Genomic DNA, 19,260 nt, shown 5'->3' with positions numbered 1-19,260 from the left:
TCCGTGTTCCCTGATCCACCACATAATAAGATTCCTTTATCTCTTGTTGTCATGGGAAGTATATATTAACTGATTAATATTAATGTGTTGGCCGATTAATATTAATATCTGAACCAATTCATACCTCACAAGGGAATGATGTTGATGAGTGCTGCCGAGCCTGGACAGATGTCAGGTGTGGGCAGTTCTCAGGGGAGACAGCAGCCGTCAGGCTGACCCCTTCTGCCTCTGCTCGTTAGGGACACCCTATCATTAGCCATGTCTGTCAGGGCTGGCATGGAAGTGTGTTTGGACTCTGCTTGTGGCAATTAAAATTAAAATCCTTGCCATCCCAGACAATGTATTTTATCATTTAAATAGCATTTTACATTTACCTAACACATTTTGCCAGCCAGATTGTTAAATTAGGTGATGAAAGGTTATATTTGCTTCTGAAGTTAAAATATGTTACCATTATTCCTTATCTGTCTGGAATTAGAAGGGTTTCTGAATTATATATTCTAAAGGTTTCATTATCAAAATTTGCCAGACTTTATAAGACAAACAATGCTTTTTTTTTCTTGCTCTGTTTTTTCTTGCTCTGGTGGATAGAAGCTTTGTCTTCTGACATTGGAGGTTGCTTTCAATATTTAGTGGAAAGAGGCAACGTCCTTCTCAGCAGCTGGATATATGCTGAGGGCTAATACGGCCTCTGAGGGGTCCTTCCTTTCCTTTCCTATGGGTGCACCTTTCTGAGAGTCAGAGAAACCAGAGGAGGCCAGGGAGGCCCAAGATTCCTGTCACTCTGGCCCACAAGAATGATACAACTAGAGGCTGCATCTTTAGCTAGTAATACCAAACTGGAGCATGACCGTGGGGCATTGGTGGAATAGTCATGGGAGACCTTCTGTGACCTTTTGCCTGACCCGCTGTCTCCATCCTGTCCAGGCCCCTGGCCCCTTGCCCTGGTGGGCAGTATGAGCTAAAGGTTAGAACCAATGTGAGGAGTCAGATCTGGTCTAGAGCTGGCTTCTGCCACCCGTTGAACCAGCAGTGTGGATGAGGGTGAGGCACTTCACCTCTCTGACTCAGTGCCCTCCTGCCAACCAGGATATTGCTAAAAGCTAAGGGGAGTGGGGGGCTGTGCTGTGCAGCATCCACATCTCTGCTCCAGGCTCTGTGTCCCTCCTGCTTCCCACCTGCACAGCCCCAGACCTCGGTATGGGTCTCCACCTTAAATCTTTTCATCAAGACCTCAAGTACCACCCACCACCCATCTTAACCCCCTGCTTGCTATCTACCCAGCGTGTGTGCACCATCCACCTCCCACCCACTCAGCCCACACCGTCCACCCACGATCCATGTGCCACCCATGTGCCTTACACTGCCTGCCACGCGGGTGCGTCCCTCACCCCCACATCAGTGCCCCATCGCGTCTGACACAGAAGCACTTCTCGTGCAACTTCTGAAGCCCATCTTGACTCTCCCGCCCATCTCCCTTAGTTAAGTGCACCCTGAACCAGGGTGTCCTGGTTCACTTCCCCCAGCGCCCGGCTTTAAGGGCACAGTGTTTGCTGCTGCATTCTAGGCTATGGGGCTCCTCCAAGGACACATCTGTCCACCGTCAGCCCTGTTCTGCTAGGAGGAGTTGATCTTGGTCTGAAACTTGGTCCCAGCCCCACCTCCTCCTATCCCTTTTCCCTCTGTTTTGCTGCCAAGGACAAGATTAGTTTTACCATGTGGAGGCTTATGTGCTCCCAGACTTCTGGGCAGAGCCTGCTGGGTCTATCCAGATCTGTGGTGGAGGCAGCCCTTGAAGTGGATTTCAACTCCTCTGAGCTCTTGCTCCACAGAGCAGAGCCCAGTCTCCAGGGATCAATCTTAGCTAATCTAAGATGTGCCAGCCACAGCGTCACCTATCTGCAGCCTGTCCCCATTCTTCCAAAGAACTCAGCCTTGCAGAACCACCCTCACCTGGCCTATTCTTGCCTCTCTCTCCCTTGGGGATGCCCCAAGGGCTATTGGTCAAAAGCTGAAAATGACATCCCCACGATGTTCAGCTACACTGCAGCCCTCCGATCTCAGAATAGTGTCTTTCTGGAAATTTCTGGCTCCTGCAACCTGAGATCCTTCCCCAAAGCCTCCGGCATTCAAAGTCTTCTGATGCTCCAGTTGAAGTTCCCCACTGCCTGACAGCATCTGTGTCCTGTGTCCATCCTGCCTGCCACACGTGCTGTTACCCAGCAGCCCTTCATTTTGCAATCAACTCCCGAAACAAACCAAAACATGCTAGTCGCTGTTGCAAGCATCCCCCTTGTGATTTATTGCCATCATCGCAATATTTTGTTTGGAGCTGTAAACCTCCGGACATAAATCAAGTCATTAGAAGGAGTGACATTTAATCCTGCAGAAGATGCCTCAGTGGGCTGGGCAGTTCTTACCACATTCTCAAATCATTAATTCCAGGGAGGACGGCCCACCCGCACATACATGGGTGCCTCTGCGCCTCCACCACACTTAGGTGTGGAAGGCCAAAGACAGGGGCCAGGCTGCTTTTGTTTTCTAGTATATCACATTTCACAACAGCAAAAAGGAGCCCCATACACCAGCCTGGTGATCTAGACTGGGATCTGAATTCCTCTGGAATTGCAGGCAGCAGTGGAACAGGCCACCTCCCTGCCTATGATCTTCGGGCTTTATTCTGAGAGCAGCTTCTCTGGTTGGATTTCAAGGGAAGCAAGAAAACAGCTCAGAACATCTTTAGCTCTTCTTTCATGATGACCCCAGCCACCTTCTGGGCAACCATTACACAGTGAGAATACTCTAGTTGCAAAGCCAGCCGGGTCTAATTTCCGAGGCTCTGCTGCAGATGTGCAGATAGAAGCTAAGAAGAGAATTGCTAAGCCTTGAGAGGTGTATTGGGGTCCTCGGGCAGTGTCTTCCAGAATCCAAAAGCCTCTCTGTGCCACTCCCCAGGGAAACCCTGGCATCGGGGTCCCTGCAGAGGATGCCTCTCCCAAAGGAAGACACCCCAAAAAATGCTGAAAAGGAGAGAAGATGGGGGGAGAGGGACTTGTTGGCAGGATTTCCTTAGAAGACTTTCGCACAGATTAAGTATACATGACAAGTGTGAAAATTCTGGGTGACATTTCCAGTGTTTGATTCTACTTAATGTTCTTTTTGATCAGACCTAATGAGAGCAGCATTGCTTGGTGACGGTGGTGTCTTAAGGCTGTTGTATGGTTTGTGTCTGGGCTGCCTCCGAAGTTGCATGGGTGTTCCAGAACTGGAGAACAGCCCCTCTTCGTTGCTTTTCTCATCACTGAGATAAAACACATGACACCCAAAGTGAAAGGAGGAGAGGTTTATGTGACTCGTAGTTTGAGGAGGTTTCAGTCTGTAGTTGGCTCCAACGCTGGGTGGCATGGCAAAGGGCCACCACAGGAGGAGAAATAGGTCATGGCAGGCAGAAAGACAGAAGTAAGTTAGCAGGGACCAGCAGCTGTCCTCTTTCTGTCCCTCATATCTTATCTAAGCTGCTGACCTTAGGGAGGGTAGCACTTCCACCCCAGTGGGGCAGCTTCAATCCTAGTACTGAACCACGAGTAGATCCCAGCATCACGCGCTCTAGATCCAGCCACCTCTGTAATGCCCCCGACCAGGAGGCTTTGGGGGAATGTCTGGATACAAGCCACAGCAGACACTAAGTGTGCCCATGCTGCCTACTGTTGCCTACCAAGAGTTCTTCCAACAGATGTTTCTCAAGCTTGTGTCTCAGGTTCTGTGTGATCTAGGGTTGATCTTTGCCCATGCTGGCTCCTCTATTCCCCCAGACCTCCCTCTCTGTGAAGGATACAGGTGGAGCATTAGGAGGAGTCTCCCAGATATTTCCCTCACCTTCACCCCTCAAATCCCTCATTCACTAAGCCCTCCTGCTTGGAGATTCTATAACATCTACCTTCCCCTTGGCCTGGTCTACCCTCCTAAGGTCAGACCTAGCACCCCTCACCCATATCATGACATCATCTTCCCAATCCATTTTCTTGCCACCTTCTGCTGTTTTGGGGGGGTTCCTCCAGAAGTCCTTGTGAACTCACAGCCCTTAACGAACTCTCAGCCCTCCTCCCTTACCTCAGCCTTGCAGCCTGCACCACAGATCCAGTCACCTCTCCTGGACCTGCTGCTACTGTGTGTGTGTGAGAGAGAGAGAGAGAGAGCTGTGGGTGTGGAGCCTAGCTGTGCTCAGGGGATGGCCATCAGTGCTCCCCAGGAAGGTCCTGTGGGCCTTTGTGGAAGGTCTATTTGGTTGCTCTGGTGGGGCCTGCTGCTGGCTGCAAGGAGAGCATTGAACCATGGGGAGAGCAAGGGCTGGTCATTCAGAAGGGAGTGAAAGTAGGCTCTCGGCCACATATCCAGGGAAGGAGGTATCCCCACAACCAAGCATGCCAAGCCCATGCCAAGCATGCCAAGCCCATGCCAAACATGCCAACCCCATGCCAATATCTGTCCTTGTGGGTCTTACCCCTCAGAGAGGCCAGCCAAATCTTCAGGCCACAAGCTTCCTGCGCTTCTCTTGCCTGGTATGTACCTGGATCTGACTCAAGATGAATACCTTGCCTGATGAGATTCCTCTCTCCTCTCAAATATAGAGTGTTCCAGACCTTTGGCAGAGAATGGCTAGACTGACCCCCCTCTCCACACCTGCAGTGCCTCTGGCCTTGTCCTTACAATCTGTGGGTTGCTAGGAGGCACACAGAATGCCATTGCTGCTCAGTGTTCTCCAAATGCTGGAGAAGACACTGGAGACTGAAGTGGCCTGGAGCTCAGCCACCCATCTTCCATGCTTAACCCAGGACTGAGAGGGGGGAAGTGCTGTCCAGATTCAGGGACCCTCTGGAGGGGGACAGCACTGACTGCCCATGCATGGCCTTCTGAAGCACTCTGTCAAGGATCAGAGCATCCATCCCCAAGCCCTCCTTTTCAGGCCTGTCTGCTGGAGCCCTGCTGTCCTCAGGGGGGCCTGGGGTGTCTCTCTCAGGACAGAGCAGACTGCAGTAATGTGGGGGGATACTTCAAAGAATCGCCGGCTAAGACTGATTTACTTTTGTGGCTCTTCAGGGTATCGCAGGCAATAGCTGTGACAAGTCTGACAGCCACAGGCCACCTCAGTAATTGACGCTGCTGCTGGAACAACACATCCAGAGGCCAGCTAGAGCTGGACAGATCATTATCTTCCATTCAGGCTGCCTTGGTAATGAGGCTGCCCCACTGACTGCCTCCGATAGCCTGACTCTGGTCCAGCGAAGGACATGCTGCACATTTCTGTCCCTGGAGCACCTAACACAGGGCCGGGCTAGTTGCTGTGGTTGGCACTTTTCTCGCAAACAGACAGCCCCTCTGCGGAGCCTCCTTGGCCTCAGGCTCCAGCATCACTCAGTTATTTTCTGATAATCCTATGGCAAGAATTCAGTTGTACTTAAGGTAAAATAAGCCCATTCCTGCAGAGCTGGCTAGAGAGCAGTCACCAGGAATCCTGTCCCTCAGACACTTGACCCCCTCTGGGTGCTATGCTGAGAGCTGTGGCTCCTCGGGGGCCCCAGAGCAAGGCAGGACCCAGGCCCAGGCCCCCTTTCTCAGCCCTGCCTTCCAAGCTTTGCTTTCCCTCTAAGATGTGCTGGTCCCTAGCCCTCCTGGTCTCAAAGCGCCACGGGTTCCCATATGTGTTCTGTGCACATAATCTTCCCAGCTCCTCTGACCTTGTTCCCTTCCCCTTCCTCTATGCCCTTGGAGTGTATATATGTGGGAGACCCACAGCCACCCCAAACTCAAGCTGGCCTCTCGCCCTGTACAGGAAATGGCAGCAGCATCCACCAGCTGCTCAAGCCAGAAACCTGTGCTCCCTACCCAGCTCCCAGCCAACCCCGAGGCCTGAGGTGAGCTGGAGCCAGCTGATCCCAGCCCACAAGGTCCTGCTATTGATCATTTGCAATACTGTGTTGTGCTGGTGACTCCTGAAACACCCTTCACATCTTCCTCAGTTTGTCTCATTACCATCCAGACCCGGATGTCCCCTGCTTGGGCAATGGCAGCATCTCCTGACCCATCTTGCTGCTCTGGCTTTGTTCTTTCATCACACAATGGCCTTTACATTCAAAATAACTCCACAGTTTAAAGCCCTTGCAGGCTTCCCTGGGCCTCAGAAGATAAGGTCTAGTGCAGGGAAGGCAAACCTTTTAGAGCTTTCGGTGATACAAAGAGCCCACTGCAGTGCACGTGATGTAGGTTCACCACCGCTGGTCTGGAGTCTTTGCTGGGACTGTGAGGACTTTTGCCTTCTGGGCCCCGCCTCTCCATGGTCTTGCCTTTTCCAGACACCCTCAATCTCTATGTCCATCCCTTCATTCTGCACGCTATGCTCTCACATTTCAAGACCACCAAACTCTGCCAGGAATGTCTTCATCATTCCACTTGTGTGCCATCGTCGCTGGTGCCCTGGGCTGCTGGAACAGTGACAGCAGGGGCCATGGCCCTGTTGTTCACAGTTAAGACACTGTCACCGGAGCCTAAGATTCTGCCTGGCTCATCAGTCCATGCAGAATGGACAGACAGATGGTGTTGGATGGCATGACTGTTCTGCCGTGACAGGCTCTGGAGTGGAGGAGCAGCCGACCACCAGCACGTTGCATGGCCGGCAGAGCTGAGGAGAGCTAGGGCCCAGGGTTGCTGTTGGTGTCCTTAAGTTTGTCCTTGCTCATCTGCAGCAGCGTTCCCTAGCTCCTGCTGTTCCATTTAGGCCCCTATGTGTTGGGGAATGCTGGATTGAAACACAGGCATGGGTCTTCTCTAAGTCATACGCTATGGACTCACAGAGAGCCCCTGGAGCTGTGGACATGCACACACACCCCCGCGGCACACTCACATCACACACAGCAGAGGCCCCCTGTGCAGCACAGACCTGCGCCATGACACATCCCCTCGACATATACGTGTAATAGGCCCTAAGACATACAAATTTGGACCCACCAGCACTCACACGTGCAAGTTGCATGGAGTGCATGGCACGTGCGTGCTGGGGCCACACTCAGCCAACACGGTGGGAGTCACTGCAGGCTCTGACACAAGCGCTGTGCAGAGGAGCTGAGCACCCCTTCCTGATGCAAATGAGGAGCACCCAGAACTGCCTTCCTCAGCAAGGGGTGGGCAGGCGGGTGGGCATGGGGTGGGTAGGCCAGCTGTTGGGTTTATAGACCCGGCTAACCGGATGGCTAGTTGATTGACAGGCAGCTCGGATGCTCAGCTTTTTTGACAGCTCCAAGGGACTTCACAGCTGAGGCTGAGCTGACAGGGAACTACCGGGTTGAATCATGGTTCCTAATCACAGAGGCGAAGGAATGGAATCACTAAACAAAACAAGCATTGGTCGGAGCCATCAGGTGCCCATCAGCCTGAGACTGAATGACTTCCCTTCCTTGCTGACCCGTCTCAGAGTCTATGCACTGATGCGAGAGCTGGGTTCTGGGACACTCAGCTGCCACAAAGGGAACCGAGGGATGAGAATGCCAGGAACTGACATTTTCTGTCCAGAAGGCTCATGCTGTGCCTAGCACTATGCCTCAATTCATTCGTACACTGGTGAACTCATGTGATGAATGTATTTAACCCATTTTCAGATGGGCAAACAAATAACTGAGGCTAAGGAACAAGTCCAAGCTCACCGAGGAGTGTGCTGTCTTTCTCTTGCTTCTTTCTCATATCCTGATCCCTCACTAAAAGCTGTGACTCTCAGGGATCCTCCAGGCAAAAGGAGAAGAAGCCTTGCTCTGGACCACCCCAAAGGCTGAGGGTCACTGCAGGACCCTGCTGCAGTCAGTGAATCCCTTCAAAGCTCATGTGTTGGAGATGAACCCCTAAATTCAAAAGCTGATGGTTCTTGAAGGTGGGCAGGTGACTAGGGTTAAATGAAGTAGTTTGGGTTGGGGGCTCCTGCATGGGACTTGTGACTTTAAAGGAGAAAGCTGAAGGGCTGGCCAAATAGCTTAATGGATTAAAGCACCTGCAAGCAGGTGCAGGGGCTGGTAGCTCAGCAGATTAAAGCTCCTGCAAGCAGGTACAGGGGCTCGGGGTTCAATCCCCAAGCCTGCCATGCCAGCCTCGCCCCCTGGGTGTACTGAGATGACAATTGAGACTGCGTGTGGTAGTGTGTGCCTATAATCCCAGCTCTTGGGAGGCTGTAAACAGGTGGATCACTACAAGTCCAATCTAGTAGTGAGACCCTGAACACCCTATAGACTCTTCCCTAAAACAAAAAAATAAATAAATAAATAAATAAAAGGAAGAGAACTGAGTTCGCAAGCTCTCGCCCCTTGCCTTGTGACGCCCTCTGCCATGTCATGGGAGGCCCTCAGCACATACCAGCCAGAGGATTCTCACCCACAGAGACTGAGGCTCAAGGGGTAAGGGCAGAGGCCACTGCACCCATGCAGTCATGTATGGCCTGTCCCACCTCCCCTAAGGTCCACACACTGACCAGAGTCACCTTTAGAGTCCAAGAGCAAGCAACATGAGTCTGGGGCAGCCCTGCTGCCCAGAGCACCATTTCCAAGGCCCCTGCTGCACCTATGTCCAGGGCATACAGAGCAGCAAGACCATGACAGAGACCAGGCTCCAGGCTGTGCCCTGGGAACTCAGCAAAGAAGTTAACAAGCTTGAGTTTTTCTGTGAACACAAGTGAGTATTTAAGACCTTTTAGTGAGGCTTCTTCTATCCAAAATCTATGCCTGGAGCCCAGGCTGCCCTCTAATTGCTGAGTGTGTTGATCTTCAGTTTTGCATCTAATCTGCATACATTAACAGTCTGCCTATTTGAAGGTAGCAATGCACCATGCGGCAGCCAGAGGCCCATGGGACACTTTACCCGTCATGTTGCAGCCAGGGCTGGTGGAAAGGAGCCAGAGGAGTGCCCATGGAGAGTCCCTGTCCCAGGAGCAGGCACCAGCCAGCCTGACAGGCTGCAGACAGCAACAGAAAGCTGTTAGCTGAGGCATTTGAGGTCAAGAGGTACCAGGGTTGGGCCAGGGAGAGGGCTCAGTAGAATAAGAGCTTGCCTGGCAAACACAAAGTCCTGAGTTCAATCTCCAGTACCACCAAAAAAAAAAAAAAAAAAAAGTACCAAAGTGTCATGACCACCCAGCCAGGTAGGGGTGAACAGATCCCTCAGCTCTGGCTGCTGCTGCCTGAAGCTGACCACCTGCTCTGGCACTTGCTACCCAGTCCTGCAGGCCCTTCCCAGGCTGTGAGGTGCTGAGTTGGAGGAGCTCCCATAGGGCACTGGTGACTGCATCCAGAAACACGACCTGAGTTGCTCTGGGGAAAAGCCCAGCACCCCTTCCACCTCTAGCACCAGCTCTCAGTCTGAGTGGCGTCAACCTTGCCACAAGGATTCATCAAGCTCCTGCTGGATTGTGCCATGCTGACACAAATAAATAAGATATGGTCCTTCCCCTAAGGACACAGAGCTGTAGTGATCCTTCACTAGTGACCCAAAGACCCAACCCAGCAGGCGACTATTCCTTAACTTCCTCCAGCCTGGCCCTGCCCTCTGAACTCTGTAACACTCCTGAGATCATATCTCCCCTTCTGGGTTGAATTGTGCCCTCACAAAAATGGTGAAATCTTAATCCCCAGTACCCTTAGTTATGACTTTTCAAGGCCTTGGTATCTGATCAACTAAAAGAAGGTCCTTAGGGTGGCTGTATTTCTGTATAACTTGTGCGGTTATAGGAAGAGAAGAGCCGTGCACAGGAGGGATGACAGCTATGCAAAGAAGAGACCGAAGTTGCACTTGTGTTACCGTGAGCCAAGGAACACCTGGGGCCCCCCAGGGCTGGGATGGGCAGGAAGGATGCTCTCTTGGAAGCTTCAAGGGAGTGAGGTTTATAGCCTGACTTCTAGATCTCGTAATCAAATCCTGACAGAATGCATGGTGGTTATTTTGAGCTGCACCACTTGTGATGCTTCATCACAGTAGCTGCAGTAGAAGCGGATGCCTTCCATGATAGTCACCTGTATGTACCATCCTGGCTAGGCCATGGGATACGGTGGTGATGAGAAGGTACTTTTAGATGTGATTAGCATTCAAATCAGTAGACAATGAGGGCACTAGATAACCTTCCATAAGTGAGTGGGCCTTACCCAACCACTTAAGGGCCTTAAAAGACTAAGCTTTCCTGATGTAGAAGAAATTCTGTCTCTAAACTCCTTCCAGACTTGAGCTACAATATCATTTCTCTGGTTCTCCTGTTTGCTGGCCCAACCTGCAGACTTTAGTCTGCCAGTCATAGTAGTATGAGCCAGGCCCTTAAAATCTCCATTTTTTTTCTATCTTCCCCCATTCTTCCTTCCTTGCACCACTCTCCCTCAATCTCTCTTTCTTCTCCATATATACCTCCTGTTGATCGTGTTTTTCTACAGAGCCCTAATGAAAACACTTCTCATTCAGAGAACTTCCATACTTCTTATGCAGTGGGGCTTGCAGTGCCCTTGGGGCTCATCCCTAAGCTCAGTGGGCAGCACGTCCACCTGGCTGTCTTTTCTATTCACCTTGATTTGTGAGATTGCATGCTCTGGCCCTGAACTGGGATGCCTAGTGACTCAGAGGCCTTCCTCAAGCTCATGTCAAGTACAGCAGGGGAGACTCAAGAGCAGAGGCTGCCACCTCCAGGGCCAGTTGGGCTCTGGGTTGTGCGTGTGTGGGAGAGAACGGGGCTGCAGCCAGGGCCTGGCCTTCAGTGTCTGCTCTGTCCCAGGCCAGCCTGAGCCAAGGGAAGCAGACAAAGCCCCTTAAGTGGCTGTGTGAAGGGCAGTGCACCTGTGATGCATCCAGCAGTGGAAGTTCAGCCAGCTCAAGATCCAGGGCATGGAAGAGTGGCCAAGGAGGCAGCTTGATTAGGAAACTTCAGGAGATCCAAGAAGCAGGAGTCAAACTGCATGCAGGAAGGCACTTGGGGCTGGCACACACATGCCACACCACACCATACCACACTACACCACACCACGCCACACACAGCTTGTCCTGGCCCTGCAGTTCCCTCCAATACCTGCCCCTCTGGGTTTGAGGCCTTGCAGATAGCTCTGTATCTCCCAGGCTATAGCATCTAGTGTGACAGGATCTCTCACTATTGCCCATCAGGGTCTGGGACTGGAATTTCAACAGTCAGAACAGCTGTCATCCTTCCAAGTAAAATCCCCCTGGGACTGTGGTTGGGAGCAGTAAAAGGTGCAGGAGACACTGTGACCCCTTTTGAGGTAGTAAGATACTCTTTTATCCCTGTCGTATACCTACACAGCCCATTCAAAAGCCTAAGTCAAAACTGCTACCCTGCTGAGCCTGGTCGCTCATGCCTGTAATCCTAGCATTTCATTTAGGAGGCTGATGCAGGAGGAGTTCTGTGAGTTCAAGGCCCAGCCTGAACTACATAGTAAGACCCTGTCTAAAAGAAAAAAAAAAAAAAACCTGCCACCCCTACTGAGCTCTGAGTATTTAGTATTGGGGTTTTGCGGGGGGGCCTAGCAGTGTCCCTGTGTCTCTGAAGAGGAGCAGGCAAGGTGCCCTTCTCCCCCGTAGCACATATTCCGGCGAGACCCCCTCAGCTGCCCTCCCCCAGACCTCTGCTGCGCACAGTGCTCATTAAGAAGCTGGCCTTGCACAGCAGCACCAGCCTTCACCTCCCCTTAGCGGGTACCCAGGAAGCTTTTCAGCCAAACACCAAGAAAAAATGCTGCAGCCTATGAAGGGTTCGGCGCGCGCAGTGCATTTGGCAGTCCCCATAACTCACGCCTTGTTTATTCTCACCAGCGCTTACTCTTATCATGTTGTCTGTGTTCCAGCCACCCTGCGAATGTCATCTGTCCAGAAAGAGAAAGTGGTTGTTTATTTCTTCCCATGCAAGGGATGGCTCTACCTTGCAGATTCTTAACGTTGGATATAGAGGAGGAGGCAGATGACTCAGACCCAGAAAGGGGAGCAAGTCTCAGCTGACCTTGGGACTCTCCTGTCCCCCGGGTGGGGTAGGAAGACAGTAGGACCCATGGCAGCATCATGGCACTGCATGGAGAGGAGGATGGGATTGTGGCTTGTGTTGCTCCACAAGCTCTGTTTTTATCTAGATTTTCTGTTTACTCAGGGCTGTGGGAGATGGTGGCGGTGGTTTACTGAGGGCAAAGCCCTTCACTCCCCAATCATTCTCAGCACTGGTACTGGTGCTTGGGTACAGCACAGGCTGGGCTCTCGGGGGCGCTGTCCACGGTTCTGAAGCCCAGCCCACTCCAGCATGTGTGGACATAAGCCTCGGCACACCCAGGGTCCGTGGCTTCAGTTTGCCTAGAACTGCCTTTGGTTCCACCATTATCTGAGCAGTGCATGGGGGGAAAAACAGCTTTTCCTGAGGGAAAGAGGGGACACTGAGCCCTTGGCAGAGGGGAAAGTGCTTTTCATTTCGTGTTTCTGTCTTTATCTCAAAGTGGCTCTGTAAGGACAGGGCTCACCTTTGCCTAAGTTTAAGGGCTGGTAACCTAGTGCTTATGGCCTCCTCACAGGCTCCACCTAAGATCTGTTCTAGTTACCTGTCACCATCTACAAGATGCTTCTTCAGAGAAGCCGGTTGCTGCCAGGTTAGCTTTATGGGAAAATGCAGCCAAGAGGCCAGAAGACCCACTCATTCCTGCTGGGAACATTCCCTCAAGCCTGTGCCAAAGGTTCTTCTAAACTGGCCCACCTCCAAAAGGGCCAGCTGGAAAAGCATTTAGACTCAGAATCCAGAGGTTCAGCAGACAGCACCCACACAGCTGAGACAGAGCAGGACCCAGAGCCACAGGGGCTGCAACGTTGACGAGGACATCTTCATCCCCTTCCCTGCCTGGCAGGATGCCTGTGGAAGTGGCTCCTCAGCTCCACTCTTGGCCAAAGCTAGCATGACTCATTTGCTCCAGAAAGGGAACATAAATAAGCGCCATCACACCTTGACAATTTGACAGGAATGACAAGCAGAGTAAATTCCCATATCTGAGACTCTGAGGAGAAGAGGTGATTTAGCAGAGCCAGCTGCCACCACCAGAAGAAAATAATTAAGGAAACCTGGTGGCATAGAGGAAAACTGACTGACTGCAGCGGGTCCCTTCTGTTGAAGAGATCTGTCATCATTGGATACAGGCGAAAACCTCACATGCAGGAGAGAACTGAGCCCTGGAAGGTCATGTTGGGGCCACCTGCAGAGATGAGGGGATGTGAACAAGAAGAAGCATTAGCTGGTAGCTGGTGAGGTGGGAAGTAGGTTTTGGGTGATGAGGGGGGACACTGATGCAGGACTTAAGTCTAGAAGGACCCTATCAGAGCAAGCACATCTGTTCACTCCAGCGCCACACCGAGCTTCCTTTCAGCCTCTGGAAGAGACTAGAAGACTTGTTTCCCAGCTTTTTGGCACACATACCTCACACCTCAGAAAGGAAGGTCCACAGACCTTTGCCCAGAGAAAGGCACACCTCCTCCCAGCCCAAAAGAATCAGCAGAGGAGAGAGCCTGGCGTGGAAATGCACATCTGTAATCCCAGCACTCTGGGAGACTAGAACAGGAGGGTCACAAGGTTGAGCCCAGAATGAGCAAGAATGTTCCTGGCAGCCCAGGGAGTAGGACATTTCCATCCCAGAGGTGACCTTTGTCCTCCCTCCTTTCTTACTAACAAGTGAAGGAGATGGGCAGGCACAGCCTCAGATTGGCCAACGTGAGGTCAAAGTCATAGCACTGCAGTCTCTGTAAAACTGGACCCTGTGGAGGAATCGAGGAGGCTCGGGTCAGGGAAGACCTGAAGTTCTTTGCCAGCTGGGCTCCAGCCACTGGACATCAGCCCAGTACAGAAACAGTGAGAATGGCCCCCTCCCTGCTCTGGGCAGCAGCCAGGACTCAATCAGGTGTGGCTGGCACAGTGTCCCTCCATGCCTCGCTGGAAGTTCTAGCTTCTTTAAGAGGTGGTTGTTTCTGATTGTGACTGTGCTACTTGGCAGTGCCCCAGAATGCAAATGGCCATTTGCACACCACTAGAGCAGAAAGAGCCCCTGATGTCCCAGTGGGCCAGGCAGGCACTGAGAAAAGAGGTTCAGGCTGCTGCATAAGCTTGCCAAGGGAAGTCTCCCATCTTCCCCAACAAACCAAAGTATGAAGCAGTATCCTCTATCTAACCAGACAGTCACCTCAAGGAGTTGGGGGCAAATGTATCGTGTCCAAATATAGAAAATCCACATTTACTAGAACCAGGGAGTGGCTGATGGGGTGGCAGGGAAAGGATGGACAAAGCCTTCGAAGGGTCCTTTCAGTGGGACTGAACAGCAGTGTGGTGTGAGGTAAGGATGGTCTGAGAATCCTGACTTTCGCGCTGGGCAGGTGTGTGGGTCCCCTTGGACAGGACGCCTATCCAGACCTGCAGGTCATACCAGAGATGCAGAGACATTTGCACCAGCTGGGAGTCGATGGAGCCACAACCTGGTGGCAACTTCATTTTCCACTGGATAGGGAATAAAGGGCCCTAAATTGCCTTTCCACACAGCCTATCCCAAGCTCCCTCCACTCTGGGTATCCACAGGGAAAGAGCCTGTCAGCAGGTCCCTGAGAGCCACATAGAACTTCCACTGCCAATCCTGACCTTTCCTCTGTTTGCTTTCTAGGAATAAAGTTCAACATCAGGCCACAGCAGCCCCGCAAGGTAAGTTCTGAGAGTCAGATAAATCTCAGCACAGTACACACAGCCTAAAGAAAGTTGAGGAGGACAGGAAAGAAAATTTGGAGCTTATGTTGACTCTATCCTTAAAAAGAAAAATGTGTCCAGTCCTTTCCAGGAGCCTTGGGAGCAAAGCCCAGAGCTTTGAATCTATGAATTTCCCTTTGCTATTAGATGGCTCCTTTGGTCTGAGCTAATTGACACAGTAAATCTGAGCCAGCCTCCTGCAGGCCACTGGCTCACACTGCCCACCCTGGCCAGGTTCCTGGGAGGAGCACACCATCTTGTGGCTGAGATAGCACTTCCACCTCAAGCCCCACACTGGGGGCTAGCGATAGATTACTTTTTTTCTTTTCTTTTGGTACCAGGAATAGAACTGAGTACCTTGTGCTTGCCAGGCAGGCAAGCACTTACGCTGTTCATCTGTATAGCTCAGCCTGCCTGGCAAGTGCAAGGTCCTGAGTTCTATTCCTGGTATCAAAAAAAAAAGAAAGGAAGGAAGGAAGCAAGAAAGAAAAAAAAAGAAAAAGAAAAAAATCAAGCCTCACACTGGTGGCCAGATTATGCTGGATCTGGACCAAGACTCAGACTAGAGGGGCCACACCTGCCTTTCCCAGGAAATCTCAGGCTGCAGAGAGGGCAGAAACCCCAGTCCTGGCAACAGTCTGACTTGTCAGGCCTCTGTGCCCAGCTGCCTCATCCACCTTGGTAACTATCTCCCTTATTATCCCAGGACCTCCAAGCAGGTAGTTCCCATGATGGTGACTCGAAAGTGTCCACAGAGAAAGCCACACAAGATCTGTCCAGCTGGGCCCCAAGAGACCTCAAACTGCAGGTCCCTGACCAGCCTCAACTCCATCCAAAGAGTGGGGCCCGTCTGCGACTGCGGCAGCGACGGCGGCGACTGCTAATCAAAAAGATGCCAGCTGCAGTGGCAGTCGTGACCAACAGCTCCTCCGAAACGCTTCTCCGCCCAGGACCCCAGGCCCTGGAAAGCCACTGGGTCAGCCTGCACCAGAGTCAGCAGGAGCGCAAGCGAGTGATGCGGGAGGCCTGCGCTAAGTACAGGGCGAGCAGCAGCCGCAGGCCCGTCACACCCCGCCACGTGTCGCGCATCTTTGTGGAGGACCGCCACCGCGTGCTGTACTGCGAGGTGCCTAAGGCAGGCTGCTCCAACTGGAAGCGGGTGCTTATGGTGCTGGCTGGGCTGGCCTCGTCCACCGCGGACATCCAGCACAACACGGTTCACTACGGCAGCTCCCTCAAGCGGCTGGACACCTTCGACCGCCAGGGCATCCTGCACCGCCTGGGCACCTACACCAAGATGCTCTTCGTGCGTGAACCCTTTGAGAGGCTGGTCTCGGCTTTCCGGGACAAGTTCGAGCACCCGAACAGCTACTATCACCCCGTCTTTGGCAAGGCCATCCTGGCCCGGTACCGGGCGAACGCCTCTCGGGAGGCGCTGCGGACGGGTTCTGGTGTGCGCTTCCCCGAGTTCGTCCAGTACCTGCTGGATGTGCACCGGCCTGTGGGCATGGACATCCACTGGGACCACGTCAGCCGGCTGTGTAGCCCCTGCCTCATCGACTATGACTTTGTGGGCAAGTTCGAGAGCATGGAGGACGACGCCAACTTCTTCCTGAGCCTCATCCGAGCACCGCACAACCTGACTTTCCCGCAGTTCAAAGACCGGCATTCGCAGGAGGCGCGCACGACCTCGAGAATTACCCATCAGTACTTCGCGCAGCTTTCGGCCCTGCAGCGCCAGCGCACTTATGACTTCTACTACATGGACTACCTGATGTTCAACTACTCCAAGCCCTTCGCGGACCTGTACTGAGTGAGGAGCAGGGCTCGCTGGCAAGGAAGCCCCGCCCTGCCCACTCTCCTGTGTGCAGGACCAACTTTCTTCCAAGGCTCGGCATCCAGAGCTGAGATGTGCACAGGGCAACAGAGCTCTGAGGATGTCGGGAACCGTGGCTGTGGGGTGTAGCAGCTCTGGGTGGGGGACGCTGGCCTTGGCCGTTGTCCCATGCCCACTTCCTCACTCCTTGGCCAAGGGAGGTGTGAGAACTTGCTCCTCCCCGAGCTCAGCTAAAAACTACAATGACCAGGGAAGCCTGGGACCTCAGGGCTGAGGGCCCCAGTGGTAAGGGACATCCTGCAGTCCTTTAGCCTTTGCCTTGTACAAACCACGTGGTTTGGACCTTTTCTATGACCTGGCGGGAGGTTCTGAATAAAGCACTTGGTTTTCAGAGAAGTGGTGTCTATTTATATGGTGCTGTGGGAACCTGCAGACCTTGTCCCCTGCTTCCTGGACTTTCTACCTCTCAGGACAACCTGGGTCAGGGGCCCAGGGACCCTGCTACAGGGATGCCCAGGGCAGCCTGTGTGGGAGGAGGAGGTCCTGTCTACAGGGAGGCTTACTGGTATCCCTTCTTGTCACTGCACCCTGCAGCATGCTGCCTGAGGACCGCTGGAACAATGGTGAGCTCTCAGCAAGCTGCCGGCTGGGGCTGCCCTGGGCACTGTGCACAGGTCCCAGCAGAGGTGGCTTTCTGCTAATGAGTGAAGCCAAAACCCTAAACTAAGCAGGACTTTGGCCTTAAGCTGTTACCTGACCTTGACTACTGCCCAGGCCCATTCACCTGACCAGATCGCTTCAGGGCTCCGGGGCTGCTCAACCTGATAAAACAGCTGTGGGGCTGGGGAAAGAAATACAGAAAACTTCCCCCACTCCAGATGCACACACTTTTACACCAGATATGGCTCTGAGTATATCAGAAGCCAGTGTGATATCCAAAGGAAGTGTATGTTAGAATTTAGGGCATGGATGTGACCGTGGCTGTGTGTGGATTTTGTCTGTAACCTGAGGGAAGTTTTATCTAACTGTGGAGCCCTGTCTCTGCGTGCGTCTGCCAGGAGTCTCTGCCTGCCTTCTCAATCTTTCTTGGTGTGTTTCTGGGGTCCTTCTTGGGAGCATGTGCTCTCTGCTCACCCTGACCTGGGGAGATGCTTCTGGGTGCCAGAGAGGAAAGCATGGTGCCTCTGGCAGTAGTGGGGGGTGCTCTGCCTCCCTGTCTGCACCATCCAAGGGCTTTAGGACCTCACACAGATGGGATGGTGCTGAGGCTGTGTCCTGCCTCTTGGGGCCACCTTCATCCAGAAGCCCTGAGCAGGGGTGAGGCCAGAGGTAGATTCTAGCCAGAAGAGTCCTGCGCCATCTGACAGAGAGGCGTGGAGGCTCAGGAGGAGGCTACCTACAGTCAGGGCTTGAGGGACTCCAGGGACACACAGAATGTGGGGAGGCAGATGCCCACTGGCTCAGCAAGCCACAAGACTGACCTGTGATAGGTCAGGCCCCATGTGAGAGGCAAATGGGAGGGGCCTGGCTGGAAGTGACCCCGAAATAGCTGCCCCTAGTATCTGGCATTTAAAGCGAGACTGTATTCATGGTCAGAAATTGTCCCTAGTAGGGGCGGGGGAGGTGGCTCAGTGGAATAAGCGCTTCCCTGGCAAGCGCAAGGGCCTGAGTTCAATCCCCGGTTCCGCAAAAAAAAAAAAAAAAAAAAGAAAGAAAGAAATTGTCCCTAGTGGTGGGTGTATTTGGTGAAGCCTGAGGCAGAGCATTAGATGCCATCTGCCCAGCAAAAGGACCCCAGAAGACCCAGCCGGGGCAAGCTACAGGGTGAGGGTGACTTTTCTCCACACAGCTCAGAGACAATCAGGATTGCCCTGGGCTGGCCCCACAGTGTGAGTGTGAGTGTGAGTGTGTAGATGTGTGTGCATGTGGAGGGAGCAGCATAAGACATCCTCATGTGTCACTCTCAGCTAGGCCCACACACGCTTGACACATCCATCTAAGGAGCTTCCTTTCCGGATGTGATGACCAGAAACAGGCTCCAGGAAATGAGCACAGTCAGCCCTTGGTGGCCCCTGTATGACCTCTGCATGAAGGCCAGAGCCCCAGCCCTGAAGCCACCTCTGGAATTCACTGGGGAAGTGCCAGATGCAGCTCCTAGCCCCAAGGCCAGCTGAAGCCTTATAGGTATTAGGGAGGCAAACTGACCCCAACACAAGGAAGCACACCTGTGTGCACACATATGCCTGTGTGTGTGTGTGTGTGTGTGTGTGTGTGTGTGTGTGTGTCTGGGGTTGGGGAGGAGGACTGGGCTTGGGGCTGGGTAGATGTGAGAAAACATTGTGTGTGTGTGTGTGTGTGTATGTGTGTGTGTGTGTCTATACAAGGGTCCCTGTGACAGGTATAGATACATGTATGAGCCCATATACTTATGACTGGGGTGGGACTATGGACAGCCTAGTTCCTCCCTCCCCTCTGGGGCTGTCTAGTGTGTCACTGGCCCATACCCCGCCCTTCATTTTCCCCTGCTCTGCCCTGTGCCATTTGCTTACCGTGCTGCAGGTATAAACTGGAGGGACCATTGGATTAAGGAATTAAGACAGGGCCCCTGGCAGGTTCCAGGGGTCAAGTAGGTCCATCAGTTTAGAATAACTGC

General features: G+C 52.8%; 1 protein-coding gene across 2 annotated transcripts in view; it reads left to right on the top strand.

The window, feature by feature from the left end:
• The window catches only part of Chst8 (carbohydrate sulfotransferase 8), a 134,072-nt gene extending 117,077 nt beyond the window's left edge, over nt 1–16,995 (top strand). For both annotated transcript variants that reach the window (XM_004636730.2, XM_023721552.1), the window contains exons 3-4: nt 14,691–14,728; nt 15,477–16,995. In XM_004636730.2, the coding sequence (XP_004636787.1) occupies nt 14,691–14,728; nt 15,477–16,583 (1,145 nt within the window). In that variant the 3' untranslated portion in view covers nt 16,584–16,995. The remainder of the gene's footprint in view (nt 1–14,690; nt 14,729–15,476) is intronic.
• Nucleotides 16,996–19,260: the final 2,265 nt, after the last annotated feature.

The sequence above is a fragment of the Octodon degus genome, unplaced genomic scaffold (genome assembly GCF_000260255.1).
Source record: "Octodon degus isolate 3935 unplaced genomic scaffold, OctDeg1.0 scaffold00083, whole genome shotgun sequence".
Taxonomy (NCBI): domain Eukaryota; kingdom Metazoa; phylum Chordata; class Mammalia; order Rodentia; family Octodontidae; genus Octodon; species Octodon degus.
Note: the sequence above shows the minus strand (reverse complement) of the source record. Positions and strands in the feature narration are given on the sequence as shown.